The sequence below is a fragment of the Platichthys flesus genome, chromosome 19, assembly GCF_949316205.1.
Source record: "Platichthys flesus chromosome 19, fPlaFle2.1, whole genome shotgun sequence".
In the NCBI taxonomy this organism is placed as follows: domain Eukaryota; kingdom Metazoa; phylum Chordata; class Actinopteri; order Pleuronectiformes; family Pleuronectidae; genus Platichthys; species Platichthys flesus.
In genome coordinates, this window is record NC_084963.1 from 17,850,351 (window position 1) to 17,870,354 (window position 20,004).

The 20,004-nt window shown below is 43.8% G+C and overlaps 1 protein-coding gene across 1 annotated transcript; it reads left to right on the forward strand.

The window, feature by feature from the left end:
- The first annotated feature begins 3,642 nt into the window (after positions 1-3,642).
- On the forward strand, positions 3,643-19,651 carry ptpn11a (protein tyrosine phosphatase non-receptor type 11a). Its single transcript, XM_062412539.1, has 16 exons — positions 3,643-3,902; positions 5,235-5,357; positions 6,740-6,934; positions 9,413-9,605; positions 10,323-10,442; positions 10,555-10,668; positions 11,340-11,436; positions 11,539-11,636; positions 12,046-12,204; positions 13,514-13,645; positions 14,271-14,425; positions 14,527-14,594; positions 15,331-15,482; positions 15,569-15,687; positions 15,834-15,939; positions 16,574-19,651. Exons 1-15 carry the CDS (start codon positions 3,889-3,891, stop codon positions 15,901-15,903), a joined length of 1,809 nt encoding a protein of 602 aa, XP_062268523.1. The 5' UTR covers positions 3,643-3,888; the 3' UTR covers positions 15,904-15,939; positions 16,574-19,651.
- The last annotated feature ends 353 nt before the right edge of the window (positions 19,652-20,004 follow it).

The following is a 20,004-nucleotide window of genomic DNA, read 5'->3' on the forward strand; positions in this document are numbered from 1 at the left end:
AGTGCGACACACGATGATGTGTGCTGCAGGATGTAGTGCGCCACAGGATGATGTGCTCCGCAGGACGATGTGCGCCGATGTGCGCCCCAGGATGATTTGCGCGCAGGATGATGGGCGCCACAGGATGATGTGCGCAGCAGGATGAAGTGCGACACACGATGATGTGTGCTGCAGGATGTAGTGCGCCACAGGATGATGTGCTCCGCAGGACGATGTGCGGCGATATGCGCCCCAGGATGATTTGCGCAGCAAATTGAAGTGCGCCACAGGATGATGTGCGGTGATGATGATATGCGCTTCAGGGTGATGTGCGCCGCCCGATGATGTGCGGTGATGATATGCGCTGCAGGATGATGTGCGCTGCAGGATGATGTGCGCCCTACGATGATTTGGCACGATGATGTGTGGTGATGATGATATGGCTGCAGGATGATGTGCGCCCCAGGATGATTTGCGCCGCAGGATGATGTGCGCCAGCAGGATGAAGTGCGCCACAAGATGATGTGCGCCGAAGGATGATATGCGCTGTAGGATGATGTGCGCTGCAAGATGATGTGCGCTGCAGGATGAAGTGTGCCACAGGATGATGTGGCACGATGATGTGTGGTGATGATGATATGGCTGCAGGATGATGTGCGCTGCAGGATGATGTGCGCTGTGCGCTCCATGATGATGTGCGCTGCAGGACGAAGTGCGCCACAGGATGATGTGCTCCGCAGGACGATGTGCACCGATGTGTGCCCCAGGATGATTTGCGCAGCAGGATGATGGGCGCCACAGGATGATGTGCGCAGCAGGATGAAGTGCGACACACGATGATGTGTGCTGCAGGATGTAGTGCGCCACAGGATGATGTGCTCTGCAGGACGATGTGCGCCGATGTGCGCCCCAGGATGATTTGCGCGCAGGATGATGGGCGCCACAGGATGATGTGCGCAGCAGGATGAAGTGCGACACACGATGATGTGTGCTGCAGGATGTAGTGCGCCACAGGATGATGTGCTCCGCAGGACGATGTGCGGCGATATGCGCCCCAGGATGATTTGCGCAGCAAATTGAAGTGCGCCACAGGATGATGTGCGGTGATGATGATATGCGCTTCAGGGTGATGTGCGCCGCCCGATGATGTGCGGTGATGATATGCGCTGCAGGATGATGTGCGCTGCAGGATGATGTGCGCCCTACGATGATTTGGCACGATGATGTGTGGTGATGATGATATGGCTGCAGGATGATGTGCGCCCCAGGATGATTTGCGCCGCAGGATGATGTGCGCCAGCAGGATGAAGTGCGCCACAAGATGATGTGCGCCGAAGGATGATATGCGCTGTAGGATGATGTGCGCTGCAAGATGATGTGCGCTGCAGGATGAAGTGTGCCACAGGATGAAGTGTGCCACAGGATGATGTGGCACGATGATGTGTGGTGATGATGATATGGCTGCAGGATGATGTGCGCTGCAGGATGATGTGCGCTGTGCGCTCCATGATGATGTGCGCTGCAGGACGAAGTGCGCCACAGGATGATGTGCTCCGCAGGACGATGTGCACCGATGTGTGCCCCAGGATGATTTGCGCCGCAGGATGATGTGCGCCAGCAGGATGAAGTGCGCCACAAGATGATGTGCGCCGAAGGATGATATGCGCTGTAGGATGATGTGCGCTGCAAGATGATGTGCGCTGCAGGATGAAGTGTGCCACAGGATGAAGTGTGCCACAGGATGATGTGGCACGATGATGTGTGGTGATGATGATATGGCTGCAGGATGATGTGCGCTGCAGGATGATGTGCGCTGTGCGCTCCATGATGATGTGCGCTGCAGGACGAAGTGCGCCACAGGATGATGTGCTCCGCAGGACGATGTGCACCCATGTGTGCCCCAGGATGATTTGCGCAGCAGGATGATGGGCGCCACAGGATGATGTGCGCAGCAGGATGAAGTGCGACACACGATGATGTGTGCTGCAGGATGTAGTGCGCCACAGGATGATGTGCTCCGCAGGACGATGTGCGCCGATGTGCGCCCCAGGATGATTTGCGCGCAGGATGATGTGTGCCGCAGGATGATGTGGCACGATGATGTGCAGTGATGATGATATGCACTGCAGGATGATGTGCGCTGCAGTATGAAGTGCGCCACAGGATGATTTGCTCTGCAGGACGATGTGCGCCCCAGGATGAAGTGCGCCACACGATGATGTGCGCCGAAGGATGATATGCCCTGCAGGATGATGTGCGCTGCAGGATGATGTGCGCTGTGCGCCCAATGATGATGTGCGCTGCAGGATGAAGTGCGCAACAGGATGAAGTGCGCCACAGGAGGATGTGCTCCGCAGGACGATGTGCGCACGATGTGCGCCCCAGGATGATTTGCGCCACAGGATGATGCGCGCAGCAGGATGAAGTGCGCTGCACGATGAAGTGCGCTGCAGGATGATGTGCGCCACACATAATGTGCGCCGCACAATGATGTGCAGTGATGATGATATGCACTGCAGGATGATGTGCGCTGCAGGATGATGTGCTCCGCAGGACGATGTGCGTTCCAGGATGATTTGCGCCAGGATGATGTGCCAGCAGGATGAAGTGCGCCACACGATGATGTGAGCCAGCAGGATGAAGTGCGACACACGATGATGTGTGCTGCAGGATGTAGTGCACCGCAGGACGATGTGCGCCCCAGGATGAAGTGCGCCTCACGATGATGTGCGCCGAAGGATGATGAGCGCTGCAGGATGATGTGCGCTGTGCATCCAATGATGAAGTGCGCAACAGGATGAAGTGCGCCACAGGAGGATGTGAGCCACAGGATGATGTGCGCTGCAGGATGATGTGCGCAACAGGATGAAGTGCGCAACAGGAGGATGTGCTCCTCAGCACGATGTACACCCCAGGATGATTTGAGCCACAAGATGATGTGCGCAGCAGGATGAAGTGCGCAGCAGGATGATGTGCGCCTAAGGATAAAGTGCGCCACAGGATGATGTGCGTACGTTTGTATGTGTGAAGAATAACAAATGCTCACAGTCTTTCCCAATAATATTTAAAATGTCTTTAAGTCATCAGACATTCTAAGGGGGTCACATTCTGAAAGTATTTGACTTGGAGCTGGAGGTTGTCATGGCACCTGCTCCTCCTGTATAAAGTATTTAATTATAAAGGGTCCATTCTAGAGTAGAGGAAACAACAATTTAATGAAAACATGACCTTGATTATTTTATATTCGGTGTCTGACACTAGATTATTCACCTAAATTTTACACACTGGAACTTTAAGGTAATATTTTCTTCATATTGGGTCAGTAAATGAGAGTTAAATGTAAGAACATTTTCCTTAAATATCAGAACATTCCTAGATAAACTAACAACATGACTGATAACGTGTTAATAGGGCAATGTTAAATATCTGTTATAGGTGATCGGGTGTTATCTGTGCACTTGCGTGTCCTTTTTAAAATATCGCTATATTAATAAATAGTTGTAATGCGCATGCACCGAGGGAAAGTGACGGGTCTCCTTGATTTACTCCACGCTACACGCCGGAGTAGGTCGAGCTCTGCGGCTTCGCACGACGCGGGCGACTTGGCCGCGGCGAACGGACGTACGGGGTGAGCAAATCCGCACACTCTTTGATTCTGTCGCATGTTTGGTGACGTCCAGTAATCGACTCTCTGTGAAGTGTCCGAGGCCTGAAGACTTGTCTTATGTTTCTAAACGGCCGCTCGCTTGGATCTCAGCGTTCGGATGCTCGGACTCCGGTGCCCGGTGTGAGCGGGTGTGAACCGTTGTAGCGCTGGACGCCCTGAACCGAGCAGAGACGGTCGGACACGTTAGCCACCGAGTCGAAGCTACCGCTAACTGCCAGCGAGGAAGTGAGGGAGGAACAAAAATGACATCTCGGAGGTGAGTCTGGAAAACAGCGTCTGGAGGAATATGTTAGCGGAGCTAGCTTCAACTCCTCTCCGCGGTTGGGTAGTGGACATGTCGGTGAACGGGGTCCGGCTGGGCGGAAGGGTCTGGAGAGAAAAGGGATGGCAGGGGAGAAGCTAGCAAAGGAGCGCTTCGTGTAGCACACACCGGCAACTTGGAGCCAAGTCTTGAGATGTGTAGAAACTCTGCCATCAATCATACTGGTCTGCTCTGGTTACCGTCCCCCAGATGTTAGTTAGTAGTGGGCCTAGTTTAAACTAGCTGCCTTCAGGATCTAGCCTCTGAAAACCGACCACAACTGTTGTTATCTTAAGCAACTCGGGTCTGTTGTGATGTGAGCTGCTGTTAAAACCCCCAAAAGTGAAATCAGTTGTTTCTGCACACGTACCTACACAGACCGGCCTAAAGACATCAGGTACACACAGCATATGTTCATAGAGACCCGGATCTGGAAAGAAAGTGAGCTAACTTTGAACGTAAGAAGGGTCAGGGTGAGGAGGAGCAACATCCAGGCCTGTCAGACATGTACAAGTTAGTGATATAGGAGGAGCAGGCAGAAAGGGCAGCAGTAAGATATGAAGAAACAGGGAGACACTGCATGTATTAACATGCAACAGTTTGGTTAAATGTTAGATACCCCCTGCCAGACATGTTTCAGGACATCACATAATAACCTACTGTGAATAACCCTTTATAAAGATTCTGTTTTTTGGTAAGAAATTCTTGATTTAACATCAAGCGGACACATGACCTCCTGGCCGGTCATGATAACACTGATCATGTTTGTAGATACTTGATCTGAACACAGATTCCTGGTGAGCACAGAGATTCGGACAGATTCTGCAGATTAAAGTGAAAACACCTTTCTTGTGTTAAACCGTGTCGACCATCATGTACACTGAAGGTCACACATCCAATAATCCAACAATGACCAAAACACAAAAGTTTCATGCAGAATTGACAAGTGTTTGAAGGGCGTTAGCATTGGTTTTGGCTATTTCATCTCGTGTTTATAGTGTTCTTCCAGGTTGTAGTTTCAGATCTGTGTGTTATCTGTGCTTAATCTGTCTGTAAGACATTCTTTCTTCTGGAAATAACAAAGTGAAATAAAGTAAAAAGGTATTGTTAAGGTGCAAGAACGGTTTTGGCATCTATATAATGAGCTTCATTGTAAGTTTGTTTGACAACAGTATCGTACATGCCATGAAAAGTTGCACTATGGGGAGTCTTAATTAAAATTTTGGAAAGTATATATAGTGCACAATGAAGTGATTATGGGCCTGACCATTGTTTTCTTCCTGTCAGGTGGTTTCACCCCAACATCACAGGTGTGGAGGCTGAAAACCTCCTTCTGACTCGAGGAGTAGACGGGAGCTTTTTAGCCAGACCCAGCAAGAGTAATCCAGGAGACTTCACCCTCTCAGTACGGTAAGTGATGGCATTAACACTCAAGCATTAAACCCACATGAAATATTGAAGCACTTGAAGTTTCCAAATAAACCTTCTTGTGCTCGCTACTACTTTGTATGAGGATTGACATTGATATGAAATACCAATCTTCCTGAGCCTCAGACAAGACTATTCAGCTTGATGTTTTTACATTAGCGTTCTCTCATTTTTAGAGTACTGTCCTCTTCTCTAGTCTAGTAGCTGTACATGCAAGAATGCTTTTGGGTAGTTGCTGGTATTGGACGTTTTTTTATAGTTATTTGTGTCATTTTTGAGTTCATTTGACCCTGCTTCCAAACTGGTCAACAGCTCTTTAATAGAGACACTGCTCTCAGGTAACAACCAAATGAAGGTTGTAAATGTGCTGTAAACCCACCGTACACCATCCGAACAGAACAATGATTAAAGTATCTGATGTGATATGGGAGGAAACATAGTATTAGTTATAAAATAAAGGCCCCTCCTCCAAAACTGCAACATAAACTTAAATATAAACTTTGTTAAAGGATGGTGGGAAGGCAGCAATATCCAAAGAAGGGTGATAAACCTTTGCCAAAAGTTTGCAGTTTTATCTCGGGCCCTGTCGAGTCATACATTTTTTAGATAATGTATCATTAAGTCCGTTAAGCTGATGTAGCCAAAGTTATTTTGTAAAAGTCATATTTTTGCTGCGCGGCCTCTCATCTCCTGCCATATTTACTTCCTATGGAAACAAAACAAGTCTCCTCTTGTGGAAACAGAGACATTTCCACAGATAGACTCGCTTCAGATTAGTGATGAGATGTTCAGTTCAGGGCTGCCGATAATGATTCATCTTCAGGTTATTTTTCAGCTAATCATGTGAGTGATCTTATCACTTGTTCTGTCTCAGCAATTGTCTAAATATGTTTAAAGTGATTAAAGAAGAAGAAGCTCACACTGTGGAATAAGGGACCAGTGAATGGTTGGCATTTTGCTTATTAAAACAACTTCAATGTTGATTTGATAACTTTTCTGTGTATAAGCAAATTGTTGTGGTTCTAATCAACAAAACTGATGAGCTGGAGCGAGTCAATGTTTGAATGAAAATTGTATTAGTTCCAAAGGAGTGTTCAATTAATCAAATAATAGATTCAAAATTAAACCCTAAGTAGTACCCAAGTAGTAATTGTCTGTAAAAATATGATTGTGTAGCTTTGATATATTTGGAATTAAACAGAAGCATGCATTACAACGGGCTAAACTGTGACCAGGGATTTTTTTAGAGAAACATTAGTTTCATGTCACAGTTTGTTGGTGTCATGATGATGATGATGATGATGAAGACGATAATGTTCCTGTCATGGATGCTCACATTTCTCTAAATGACTGATCTCTTGCAGGCGAAATGGAGCTGTCACCCACATTAAGATCCAAAACACAGGAGACTACTATGACCTCTATGGCGGAGAGAAGTTTGCCACCCTTGCAGAGCTGGTGCAGTATTACATGGAACATCATGGTCAATTGAAGGAGAAGAATGGAGATGTTATTGAGCTCAAGTATCCGCTCAACTGTGCTGATCCCACCTCAGAGAGGTGAGTGGTAACGTTGAATGTTTCAGGTTTGTGCTTGAATGTGGGCTTGATAACTGTCGAGACATCACCAGTTCCATTGGGAATCATTTTGGGATTTGAATTTGTCAAGTGGCCTTGCCAGGCAGAACATCAGGGTTAAAGTGTCCAAAATTCCGGTTTTAGACATTTATACGTTAAATAATCGTTCATTAATCATGAATGACAGAAAGTTAATCGTGATATAACGCCCATCCCAACATCCCAAGTGTGTGTGGTAGGGCTGAACGATTTGCGGAAATAATCTAATTGCAATTTTTTCCTCCAAAATTGCGATTGCGATTTAATATGCGATTTTTTTCTCCCAAAAAAAACATAATGAATGATTTAAATATGACCAACACAATATTAGATACATTTACTGTACAATATTCTTTCCCACATTTTTATTTAACTGCTCATTACAGCAACAAGAAAAACAAATCAGTGTGCATTTAAGTAATTTAATCAAAGTCATTGTAAGTATAAACACAAGGATTGCACTTTTTTTTTTTATTGTAGGTGTCTTACTGCTCCCAAGTCAGTAACATTTCCAGTGTTGGGAAGGATACTTTGAAAACGTATTCCGTTACAGAATACATGCCCAACCAATTTGAGTAACGTATTCTGAATACTTGGATTACTTCCACATTGAATTCATTTTTATAAGTGTTGGAAAGCGGCGTTGTTATAGTCAGTGGAGCAGCAGCAGTTTAAGCTCTGTGTCCGCGGATGCGGCGGGCCAGCTGGATTCGCTGGAAGGGCAGCGTGCGGATCAGCAGCTCCGTAGATCCCCGTTCATGTCCGGGTGGTCGTGCAGCGGTATGGAGGCGCCGGGCCTCAGCAGGAACACCCCCATGCTGAACACCTCCGTCTCGCAGATGTGCACCGGGGGTCTCTGGAGCCCCGCCGCCCCGGAGCACGGCTTGCTTTTCCGCGGAGTGATTTTCAGGTCCGCCGCCCGCACCGCGGTCAGCAGCGGCATGAGTTCGCTCTGTGAGTCCTCCACGTCGGCCGAAGACTTTAGAACCCTGTAGGTGATGCAGGCTTGCTGCTATCTTCTGGATCAGAGGAGTTTTGTGGTCCCGCGGCACTCTTGCTGCGGGTGAGGACAGCAGCCCAGAGCCCTACTCTCTTTCGCACGTTCTAATCGCGCACGCTGCGATTAGAAAATCGCATTTTATCAAATCGCGATTTTATCGCAAAAACAATTAATCGTTCAGCCCTAGTGTGTTGCACTTGTTTGTCTGCGTACATTTCTGAAAGACTGAGACATTGCATTATGTAAATTAAAATAACAGCTGGAAAAACTGTGGTGCTAGATATGGGTTTATTTAAGTTCCTCATCTCATATACCAAATAGCATTACAGAGAATTACTGTGGAAATAGATTTTTCCATGCTAAGAAAGAGGAACTGGCTGCGTGGTGGTTATACACTGTGGCACACTGTTTCCATTTCATTCATCCACTTTGTCTTTTCGCTTCATAAAATATCTGCAGTCTTAAATCCAGTTGTTGGGTTAATTAAGAAAAACATGTGCCCATAAAAAAACATGACCACATTTTACATTCCCTTGAGATGAAATCAGTGTTTCCATCAATATGTCATGGTTGGGTGGCCATCGGCTCCTAATAACAGACATGGGGAGACGAAGTGTTCCCCAAAATGATTATTGAAATGTTTGAATGACTTATCTTACTGATTTATAAGGTACAAACACTAATATGATTAATGCTAATATGGGTCAGGTTTTGTTAATGGCCACACCCACCTGACCCATAATACTATTCTTTAAACAAACACCCAAAGCCTGGCCGACCTACTCAACTCCTCTACATGTTAGCCAACCTGTAGAGGAGCTTCCTTCTTACTTTTTCAATGGAGTTTTATTCTCAAAAATTCTCCCACATTACATATGCACAATTAAGATGAAAATGCATTTAACAACTGGATCAGATAATCAAATTATCTTTCTCTTTTTTCAATTAACGAGTGCAGTGATAACTCTAAACATGCCCGTTTCGCTTCGAAAAGATACTCAACAATTGTCAGAATTGTTGCTTGTTAGGTTTATGTTGAATGAGGAATTGTTTAATGTTCAGCTGCTTAGTGGTGGTTGGCTGTTGCTTTGTTAAACTGTCACGCAAATAGATTTTTGTGCTGTTAGTTACGTTTTTGTTGAAGTAGATCTGAGGATGAAGGTGAACGTAAAAACAAAGCAAAAAGTTTGTAATGACACTTATCTGCGTACTTTCACAGGAAATGGATCCTGAGAGTTACTGTTTGTTTTGCCCGTGATTAACATTGCTTGCAAACAATAAACACTTGTGTCAATAAAGAGAATGATGACATTATGGTACAACTTTATCCCAATCATCAGTGGAAGCAGATGTTTCCCTTTTTCTGATGTGAATTGTTCTTCAGTGAGTTGAATCCAGTTGGAACATGTGTTTTTTGCCAGATGGTTCCACGGGCACTTGTCGGGCAGGGAGGCTGAGAAGCTGCTGACGGAGAAAGGGAAGAACGGCAGCTTCCTTGTGAGAGAGAGCCAGAGCCATCCAGGGGACTTTGTCCTGTCAGTTCGTACAGGAGATGATAAGACGGACAGCAGTGACAGCAAACCCAAAGTCACTCATGTCATGATCCGCTGCCAGGTGAACACACTCGTCATCTCCTCTGTCTGTCCCTGCCTGCCTACAATATGTCAATGTTACTGTGATGCATGCAGTTGTACAGTAATGTCCAGCTAATTCAAGACATTAACACTTTTTGTGGAGGTCTGATTCTGACAGGTACAGATGTTAAGATTATGTCCTTTTATCCCTTCAGCGATCCAGATGTTTTTTAGTGGTTCAGTATGCATGCTTTTCAAATTCAGTGTGTTATCATTAGAGGTTGGGCAATTATTATGATTTTTTTGTATGCATCGCTATCCTGACGTGGACGACTCTGCATCGATGCAGAGACATATTCGATTCATGTTTACCGCTATGTTCATGTTTTAAGCGATGTCCCGCCGCTGCATAACAATAACCACAGCTTCTTCAGGATCAGGAAAAACATGCATTAAAGGTCCGGTTTGCTGTTACTGAGTCAGTGTCCTGTGTGAGTGTCCTCCCCCCACGCTTACTCTGTGTTTGTTGATTCGCTTGAGAGATTATCGGCACATATTTTAAACACTTCGGACACTGCGCACCGTGCGGACGTAGTAAATCTGCTCCAACCAACACGGGACACACCCAGTCAGGACATCAGGGTTACACTGCCCGGAACAACCAGGACATCGAGTTTAGTTTTAGTGGTTATCAGACACACACATGCACACATTGATCCAAGACTTTACAATAAAGTGTCCGTGGCTTTTTGTTCAGCATGACCTCAAGTATGACGTGGGTGGAGGCGAGAAGTTTGACTCCCTCACCGACTTGGTGGAGCACTACAAAAAGAACCCCATGGTAGAAACTCTGGGCACCGTGCTTCAGCTAAAACAGGTACATCTCCATCTCATTTTGTATGTGTCCTCAATATTGTGATATAAAGCTGACTCACAGTCTGTCGTTTCCTGATTGTAATTTCTGTCCTGACTCATGTTCTCCTCTGCAGCCCCTGAACACGACTCGTATTAACGCAGCAGAGATTGAAAGTCGAGTAAGGGAGTTGAGCAAACTAGCTGAGGCCACAGACAAGGTCAAACAGGGCTTCTGGGAAGAATTTGAGGTGAGCGGGTCTGTCTTTGATTATTTACATTACAAGTCCAAAATATACTATACTATATAATAATCTTTTTCTTTTGTCTATGTGAATTTCCCCACGAAACAGAAAATAACATACAGACATGCTCCTTCAAGACATGCCCCTCGATACATAAATGTGATAGACATTTTTAACCCCCGAATAAGCTCAAGTCATTCTTATGTAAAAGTCAACAAGATCAAATCTTTCGGTAACACTTTGAGAACAGCACAACTTTGAACTGAAAGCATAAAAGCGAATTGTCATTGTTGAGTTGTGAGCAACATTCAGGTAAGAGCCAGTCTAGTGGAAACATAAACACAGAGTTGTTTACTACTACTAGTCTCTGAATTCCCGGGATTCTATGATGTGTCTTTAATGAATTACCGGGACATTGAATATAATTTTTTTTTCCCAATGTTGGCGTTGGCGGATATGTCAGAAAACATTTGCAGATTTGGAGTGTAGTTTGTAAATAGGATGCCCAGCACAACAACCCCCCAGATTTAAACATTCATGACCAGACACTGCCAGCTACTTACCATCTTTACATGTGAATGCTAAGTAGCTGGCAGTATATCAAGCGGTGTGATTTAAAGATGTTCTTTAGACTTGGCTGGAGATGACACTTTGAAATGTGACTTTTTTCGATCCAGACCTTGCAGCAACAAGAGTGCAAGCTGCTCTACAGTCGCAAAGAGGGCCAGAGAGCAGAGAACAAAAACAAGAACAGATACAAGAACATTCTGCCATGTGAGAAACGCTCTCTGCTCTTTCACTAGAACAACCTCTCAGTTTAACAGAGATGGGATCACATGAGGGGGTTTTGTTGACTGTTGTTCCTTCTGTTTCCAGTTGACCACACACGTGTGGTGCTGAATGATGGGGACCTAAATGAGCCAGGCTCAGACTACATCAACGCCAATATCATCATGGTAGTATCCGCTGTCATGGTAAACTCACTTCCTCACATCCTCAGGGGATTCAAATACACACACACACATACACACACACATACGTTTCTTCTGTACATGATAATGTAAATGACTTGATGTAGAATTATATTATTCAGATTCAATCTTTAGTTGGCCTGCATGTGTGGTCAGTCACATTATGTTCTTTTTTGAACTCTGGAATGTATTTTTCTTTTTTATGCTGAATACTCAGCTGACTGTTGTCTGACTGTTGTCTGACTGTTGTCTGACTGTGCGTGCGTGCGTGTGTGTGTGTGTGTGTGTGTGTGTGTGTGTGTGTGTGTGTGTGTGTGTGTGTGTGTGTGTGTGTGTGTGTGTGTGTGTGTGTGTGTGTGTGTGTGTGTGTGCGTGTGCGTGTGTGCCTGTGTGTTTCGGCATATGTGTGCAGCCGGAGCTGGACCCAAAGTGTAACAGCACCAAGCTGAAGAAGAGCTACATCGCCACTCAGGGCTGTCTGCAGAGCACAATCAGTGACTTCTGGAGGATGGTGTTCCAGGAGAACTCTCGAGTCATCGTCATGACCACCAAAGAGGTGGAGAGAGGAAAGGTGAGCAGCATCAGTGAGGGCTGCATTTACGGCTGGCCGATAAAACGATAAGGATAATTATCGCTAGATGACTTTTCCTCAATAGAAATTCAAGACATGGTCGATGTAATGTCGATCCATGTTTTCACATACAACACAAACAACCAACGGTAATGAGCATAGCGCAGCAGCGAACCAATCATGTGGCGGTAAAAGAGTTACAGCCGTGTCAGGGTAGGTGCACACAGGGCAGAGCAGCAGCAGCACACATTGTAACGTTTGGACTCCTGCAGAATGGTGGACGACTCTGTATCGCTGCAGTGACATGGATATAAAGATTTGGGTTTTTCCTGCAACTTTCATGGTTTTAACGTTTTCCACCGCTGAATAATTACGCTACTTCCTTTTTCTTCCATAATCGAGCAGCCCTAGAAGCAACGTTGGGTCTTAACTTAATTATTGCAGATTCCCGTTTATCCAGGAACATAAATATGAATCATCATGTTTTTATGAAGAACAGTTCTACGTGCGGGTGATTAGAAAACAGCAGAGGAGTAGAATCAGTTGTTGTCCAGCAGGGTAATGCGACTCAGTGCAGTGGAGCTGATTTTGATTGATAATGTGATATATACCGATATCGACTGATATGACATTTTTTTCGTACTAATTTTTTATCCCATATTGCCCAGCCCTAGCTGCACTGTGATTTAATGTGGATACACTTACAAGGTTGTGTATAATACCATATATATTTTTTGCATGAATATATTAGCCAACAATATTTTTCTCTGTAAAGACGCGGTAGACTTATTACTGTGTTGTGACCCACACATCTCTCGTTGCTCAATCTCTTGTATTTTATTTCTGGTCAAGACAGGTGTGCATGTAATGTTAGAAACCATTGTCCCTCCTCTCGTTTGTAAAGAGAAGTGACTCCGACTCTTATCAGCTGTAGTGTAAACATGACACCTAGGTGGACACATATATTTTTGGTCTTTCAGACACGCTAACACTGTAAACTCGCTTGTCACCTGCTAGCCGCCCCTGCAGGCCCGCTGAGTGAGCTCTGCCCAGAGCTGCAAGAGGGACTACACCTCTGTAAATACATATACCAAGCGAAGGTGGCTCAAACAATGTCAGGAATACAAACCAGCGAATGAGATGCCAAGCTCTTTGGGGCCGAATTAAATAATACAGACAATTAATCAATATTCTGAATCGTGACAGATTTATTATTTTGTTGATGTTTAATTAGTATCGTTCCTCCTGTACTCATTAGACGTAGCATCACAGGAAACGTGACAAATTGAATGTTATTGTGTCTCAACAGAGCAAGTGTGTGAAGTACTGGCCAGACGTGTCGGCTCTGAAGGAGTACGGCGCCATGCGCGTTCGCAACGTCAGAGAGACGACTGCACACGACTACACCTTAAGAGAGCTGAAACTGTCCAAAGTCGGACAGGTAAGTTTGTGTGGGTGTATATGTTTAAGCAAGTATAGTTATCACCATAATCATAATGATAAACTTTATTTCCCCAGCACCTTTCATACAGTAAATTGTGGTTAAAGTGGTAATATGATACTGATATGAATATTTGAGTGTAGAAAACATATTTTCTAATGGGTGTTTTGAGGCGCTTCTAAGAAACAAAGTCAGATTCTATGAAGGCATAATTGTTGCAGTTTTGTTTGACGACACTGATGGATGCTTTAAAGTTTTTATTTTAATTACACCCAAGGTTTTCTGTTTAGTTGAGTCAAATTAAGTGTGTGTGGATGATGATGATGAAGTTACATGAACAACACTGTGACTCACCGATGTTTTTATTAAATTGTTTGACAATGGAGCTCAGTGGGATCAGATTTCTTTCTGGTCTTTTTATGTTTATGTATAATTGTTGGTTTTGTCTTTTCATGGGATTTCTTAAGAATAAGAAAAATACCCAATATCACCAGACAAAATACCCAATGATGATGCTACTTCAAAGTCTGTTCAGTGACGATGACAGACCTCGATTATAATTGGACTGTGCTTAAGCCTTGTGTCAAAATACTTGAAATTGAAATCTTCCTGTGTGTGTATTTAGGGAAACACAGAACGTACAGTTTGGCAGTACCACTTCAAGGCCTGGCCGGACCACGGCGTCCCCACTGACCCGGGTGGCGTACTGGACTTCTTAGAGGAAGTCAACCTGAAACAGGAGAGCATACCGGACGCTGGGCCTATAGCGGTACACTGCAGGTACACAAGCATGTCACATACTTGAACACGCCTTAAATCTTCTCTAACAGACACAAATGTATAGAATAGAGGAGACAAATACTTTGTCTTGTGTTCTGCAGTGCAGGGATCGGGCGGACAGGAACGTTTATAGTGATTGACATCCTTATAGATGTGATCAGAGAAAAAGGTGAGTGTGCTTTTCATGTGTCAATACAGCGATTTAACACAGTTCCGTTTACACTTAGGCACATACACGCACTGTAGTACAGTGTAAATTAACACAACTGTCCTTTGTTTTGGACACTGTTATAAATGTATTTATTCAATATTGTTTTACCATTGAGGTCATAAGTGAAGGTCTGTTACTGAAATGTATTTATAGCAGTACCTTTCATTTTTTTGAAATTTCGGCAATATTTGAATATTACAAACTGTGTAAAGCTAATGCATAGCTGTTGCATTGAATTGATTTAGATTGTACAGGTGTACAAGTAAAGCAGGCACAGAGCGTAAATGTGAAGAGCAGTGTAAAGCATGAACAGAACAAAACAATACAATAGACTTAAACAGGAATCACTGGATTATGATTATGAGGAATACTTAAGATATTTGGCAGTTAAGAACACTCAGGTATTTAGTTACAAAAACAGGGAAATCAAACCAAAGCAGGCTCTTCTTAATGCCTGTTAATATAAAAAATAGATTAGAGCCACATATTTGTGGTTTCTTTTATATCATTATTTGATATTTGCAGATGTGACTGGAATCATGTTGCGTGCAGAGTTATCATTAATTGTGTGACTTGGGGCAAACAGGATCACACACAGCATGAGTGTGAATATTGTCTGTCTGACCCACTTACTTCTGTCATGTTGTGCTAGGGATGTGTCAGAGTCAAATGTTGTTGTTTTTTTACGCTGCAGGGGTCGACTGCGACATCGACGTGCCAAAGTCCATCCAGATGGTTCGTTCTCAGCGCTCTGGGATGGTGCAGACCGAGGCCCAGTACAGATTCATCTACATGGCTGTACAGCATTACATAGAAACATTGCAGAGACGCATAGAGGAAGAACAGGTGAGCAGTGGACAACCCTTTACGTTTTTTAGTCTGGATTTGTTTCTGCTCCGGTCTCTAACCTTACCCTGTTCTCCCCTCTGCAGAAAAGTAAGATTAAAGGGCGTGAGTACACTAACATTAAGTACTCCATGTCTGACCTGACTGGGGGAGAGCAGAGTCCTTTGCCTCCTTGCACTCCTATTCCTACTCCCACCTGCACAGAGTAAGTAATGCTGCTGCTTAGAGGCTGCTGTTAGGAGGCTCTTAGAGTTTTTTGTTTCCTGTGAAATTCTTTAAAGCTTTTAGGGTTTCCTTGTTAAGGAAGTCTAGTCGGTACTTTCTTACCTGAGTGTGTGCATCTGTTGCCAGGATGAGGGAGGACAGCTCCAGAGTCTATGAGAACGTGGGCCTGATGCAGCAGCAGAAGAGCTACAGATGAGATTCACCTTTGACCCCAGTGCTCTTTCAGTTCCAGGTAAATACGGCAACGTGGTGCTTATTGTATAGAACTATAATTTTGCAAAAGCAACTTTTCAAATTCAAGCAGACAGTTGCTGTGTAAAAAGAATGAAGGGGATGTACTACCTCTAATCTACTGCTCACGTGATAAATTCAGCATAATGTCCTGAATAACAGGAGTAGATATGCCAGATGGCCAATTCACCTATAAAGTTGTTTTTGTACCTGGGAGGTGTGTGCACAATGATGCTGGGCAGAGTGAAAATCAATACTTTATGAAAACTTAATCTAACTTAATATCAGCAAGTAAAATCAACATCTCTGACACTGCTTCCTTTGTGTCAACGTTCCCTCTCTCTCCCCTTGGCTGGGTTTCACACGTGTCTCCCATCACCCGTGTCCTTTACAAATTAAAAGCCTTCTGTCCAGTAATGTCATTATCGACAACTGAAAACACAGACAATATTTTTGCCATACAGTTTTAAATGTTAGAACATTTTTCATCAGTGTATTTCAGCTTATTGGGCTAAACAAAAGATGTCATGGCAAATATATGACGCAGGTCTCTCTGCAGGTCATGTCAATAAAGTATTAGTCAAGCATTCTTCCTGGAATTAAAGTCATGTTCAATTTGTTTCTGTCCCCTTCAGGATCTTGATACCTGACAGTTTATTCGCCAGCCACACCTTGACGCCTGAGACTTGACCGTAATGACATGGAACCATGGAAACGCGCGCACACACTCACACACACACAAACACACACTCACACACAATGAGAGAGACCAGACTCCAGGGTCCTCCTGTTCTCGCTCATCTTCCATGAACAATTGCCCTCTAGTTGAATTCTAAACCACTGTGATCATCAGAGGAGCCTTTGAGAAGCCTAAAACACTAAATCCCCACTAAACCACAGTCTGAGTTTAGCCTTTGTAAAGTCTCCCCTCAACAAGGGCTGCACACAGTGAGCACTCTCCTCAGAGGGAATAACCTAGCTAATCTTTGCTCTGCTCTCATTTTTCTATGTTTGTTTTTTTTTTATTAACCAAAAGAAAGATAAGATTGTGTTGTGTCAATGGAAGTGAGGAGTTTCCTCAATAAGACCTGTAACAAAACCACAAATTATTTGATTTACATTTCTCTATCTGGCCTGATGCGCCTTTGAAGCAGTGGGAGACAAAACTGGGGCAAAACTTCCAGTGACTATTTTCCAGTTTTCACTGTGTTTATATAGAGCAATGTTTCTGAATGAAGAAGTAATGGCAACATTGTAGTGTAATATCATATTTACAGTTGATCTGTTGATTCATAATTCACTGACTTCTAAACATGGGTTTTTTTGTGTGTGTGCCAGAACCGCCTTGAAGAGAAATTCAGGCTGTTCAGAGAATTAATTAACTTTTTTTTCTTTTTCTACTTCACATGGGTGTAATATGCTTTTGTTGGGATACACCGTGTCTGTTAGTTAACCATTCCTGAGCTCAAGCCTAATGTCCTTAATGCTGCACCTTTTATTTAGCAGCTTAACAGTTACAGTCAAGCCTTGATTCACGGTTGGATTTATTTATGATCTAATCTGCGGTTAATACAGGAGTTTCGCAAGGGAGGGGGGTGTCCATATTCGATTTTTGCCCTCCCCCTTTCATGCCTGCACTTCTATGTCAAAGTCAGTGAGTGGCATGTCAAGATTTCAGGGGAGTCTGTTGTGTATCTCTGTTGCAGGCATCACTACAGACGCACGACTGCCAAAAAGAAAACCTTAAGTTTCTTCTTTTTTTTTTAAGTGCATATTATTTTTTTCATTCTTTCTTCTTTTTTAAAAGAAAAATGCCTTTTGTGTACCATTGCCTATTTTGAGCACTACATGAACTTAAGTGTAAGAGTAACTATTTTAAAAAGCAATCACACATCTCTCAGCCTTGGCAGCATAGACGGCCACGGTTGTGGTCATAGAATGTTGGGCCTGTTCTAGTCAGCTGTATTCAGTAGTTACACAGACACACATGTACGTGAACACACCCACACCCACAAGTATACAGTTTTTCAAGAGGAGAGTATTTTCTTGTGTCCTGTTAACCATTTAAATGAATTGTCTAATATTTCTGGGAATTTCACTCATCCCACTTTCCTAAGTCAGATGAGAAGATGGACACCGCTCTCATGTTCGTACGCTACATATGAAGCCAGCCAGCAGTTTAGAGAATTAGCATAGAGACTGATGAAAAGTCTAACAGAGACAGACTCTAGGATCTCTTTGTAAATAAAACAGGGAATTAACAAACAAACCATCATGTGTTTATCGATGAGCTTTAGAGTGGGCTGGTAAATAGAAGGTCGTAACCACTCAAGTGTGCATGCTAACCATTAAGCCACACCCAGCGGCTGATTAGCTTAGCATAAAGAAGAACACAGATTGGGACCAAATCCACCCATCAGAACCTGCTAGGCTCAATAATTGTGGTTCAGGCGTCTCCATAGAGATGAAGCTTGGCTAGCTGTCTCCTAGCTTAGCTCAGCCGATTGCCTGTCAGTACTGGCCTCATATGTACAGACATGAGAGTGGAATCAAGCTTCCTGTCTTAACTTCACACAAGAAAGCATATTTCCCAAGATGTTAACTGTTCTTTTAACTACTCAATCGGTTTCAGTATTGGGGGATGTTGCATATTTTGTATTCTAGTGAGAAACACACTCACACTTACTCATTTCAAACATGTGGCCTAAGTATTTTCATCTGTCAAGCCTTCCCGGCTTCTGCACATTGGCTCACCATCACCCGCCTTGAGAAACTGCAGTCTTGTGATTGGACTTACTGTAACAGTGCTGACTCAGAATCTCTCAGTTAGAGAAAAGGGAAGCGGCGGCTCTTCTCTTTGCCTCTGAGGGACAGTTCTTAACCACCACTGATCCAGGATTGAAAAGCCTCTTTGTGTAACATAAAAACTCATGAAATCAGTGTTTTCTTTTCTCCCGGGCTGCTCCCACCCCCCACCAGAGGACTCTGCTTATAACATTCATCTGCTGCTTCATAGCAAGTGTTCTTTGAAACTTCCCCCGGGCGAACGCCATCCACTGACTGAGTTAATGAGAGCTGCAGTGTGGTGGGGTTTTCTGTATGCAGTTTTATCGTCGAATGGATGAGTTTGTCTAATGTTTAGTGGAGTGCATGTTGTGGTGTTTCTTGTCCTGTGGTGTGTGTGTGAGTGTGTGCAGGGATGTGCGAATGTGCTGTGAGAATGTGGCTTCCTTATCAGCCATAAGTTCTACTTTCTTTTCCCTGCAGATGATAAAACTGCTTTCCATTTATCATGTAAGCAATTAAGATGCATAGATGTGCCTTCTATGCATATGCATATGTGTATGTGATAGGTATTACAAAAAAAACAGTGCTCTTTAGTTACCACCGCCATTCAAGAACCTGTAACACTTAAATGTGAATTCTTTCATCCTGAACATCCTAAACAAAAAAGGAAAAATGGTGATTGCGATGCAAACAAACTATATTTTTTAACATGTATATTGTACATGAGTACCAGGTAGAGGAGAATGTACTTACTAAAACATATCTACTTGCCAATAAGATATACTGTATGTATATTCCTACAGCTTTCTCTCTGACACAGAGAGGGACCTCTCACAAAGCTTAAGAGGTTTATTGTATGACTTTCAATGCAGTTAACCATGTTAACTTCCTCAATAACAATAAATGGCTAGCTCATGCCTCATTAACTTGGTGTTTTTTGTCTTTTGTGTGAGTTACTCATTTATAAAGTTTGATTGACCATTGTAGGGGAGAGCAGGGTAATGTGGGACATCGGGTCATGTGAGACACCCCCTGTATCTAGGCAACGGAACACATCCCTTGCCATGAAGGAGAAGTTGGTGCTGGTGCTGTGGAAAGTATGTTTTTTCACAAAAATATGTTTTTTGCATGTAAATGTTCTTGCTTTGAACTTAATCAACTGTGTCAAAACAAATTGATTCAGGTACAAAAACTTATATCATACATGTTGGTGAACTTCCAACATATATATAAAACCATGTGATTGATGCTAGCTGGGGGAATGGGGGAAGTGTTGTGG

Coding starts and splice junctions, on each gene's coding strand:
- ptpn11a (XM_062412539.1), top strand. Junction 10,443..10,554: donor CCGTGCTTCAGCTAAAACAG/GTACATCTCCAT, acceptor TCTCCTCTGCAG/CCCCTGAACACGACTCGTAT. Junction 15,483..15,568: donor GACGCATAGAGGAAGAACAG/GTGAGCAGTGGA, acceptor TCCCCTCTGCAG/AAAAGTAAGATTAAAGGGCG.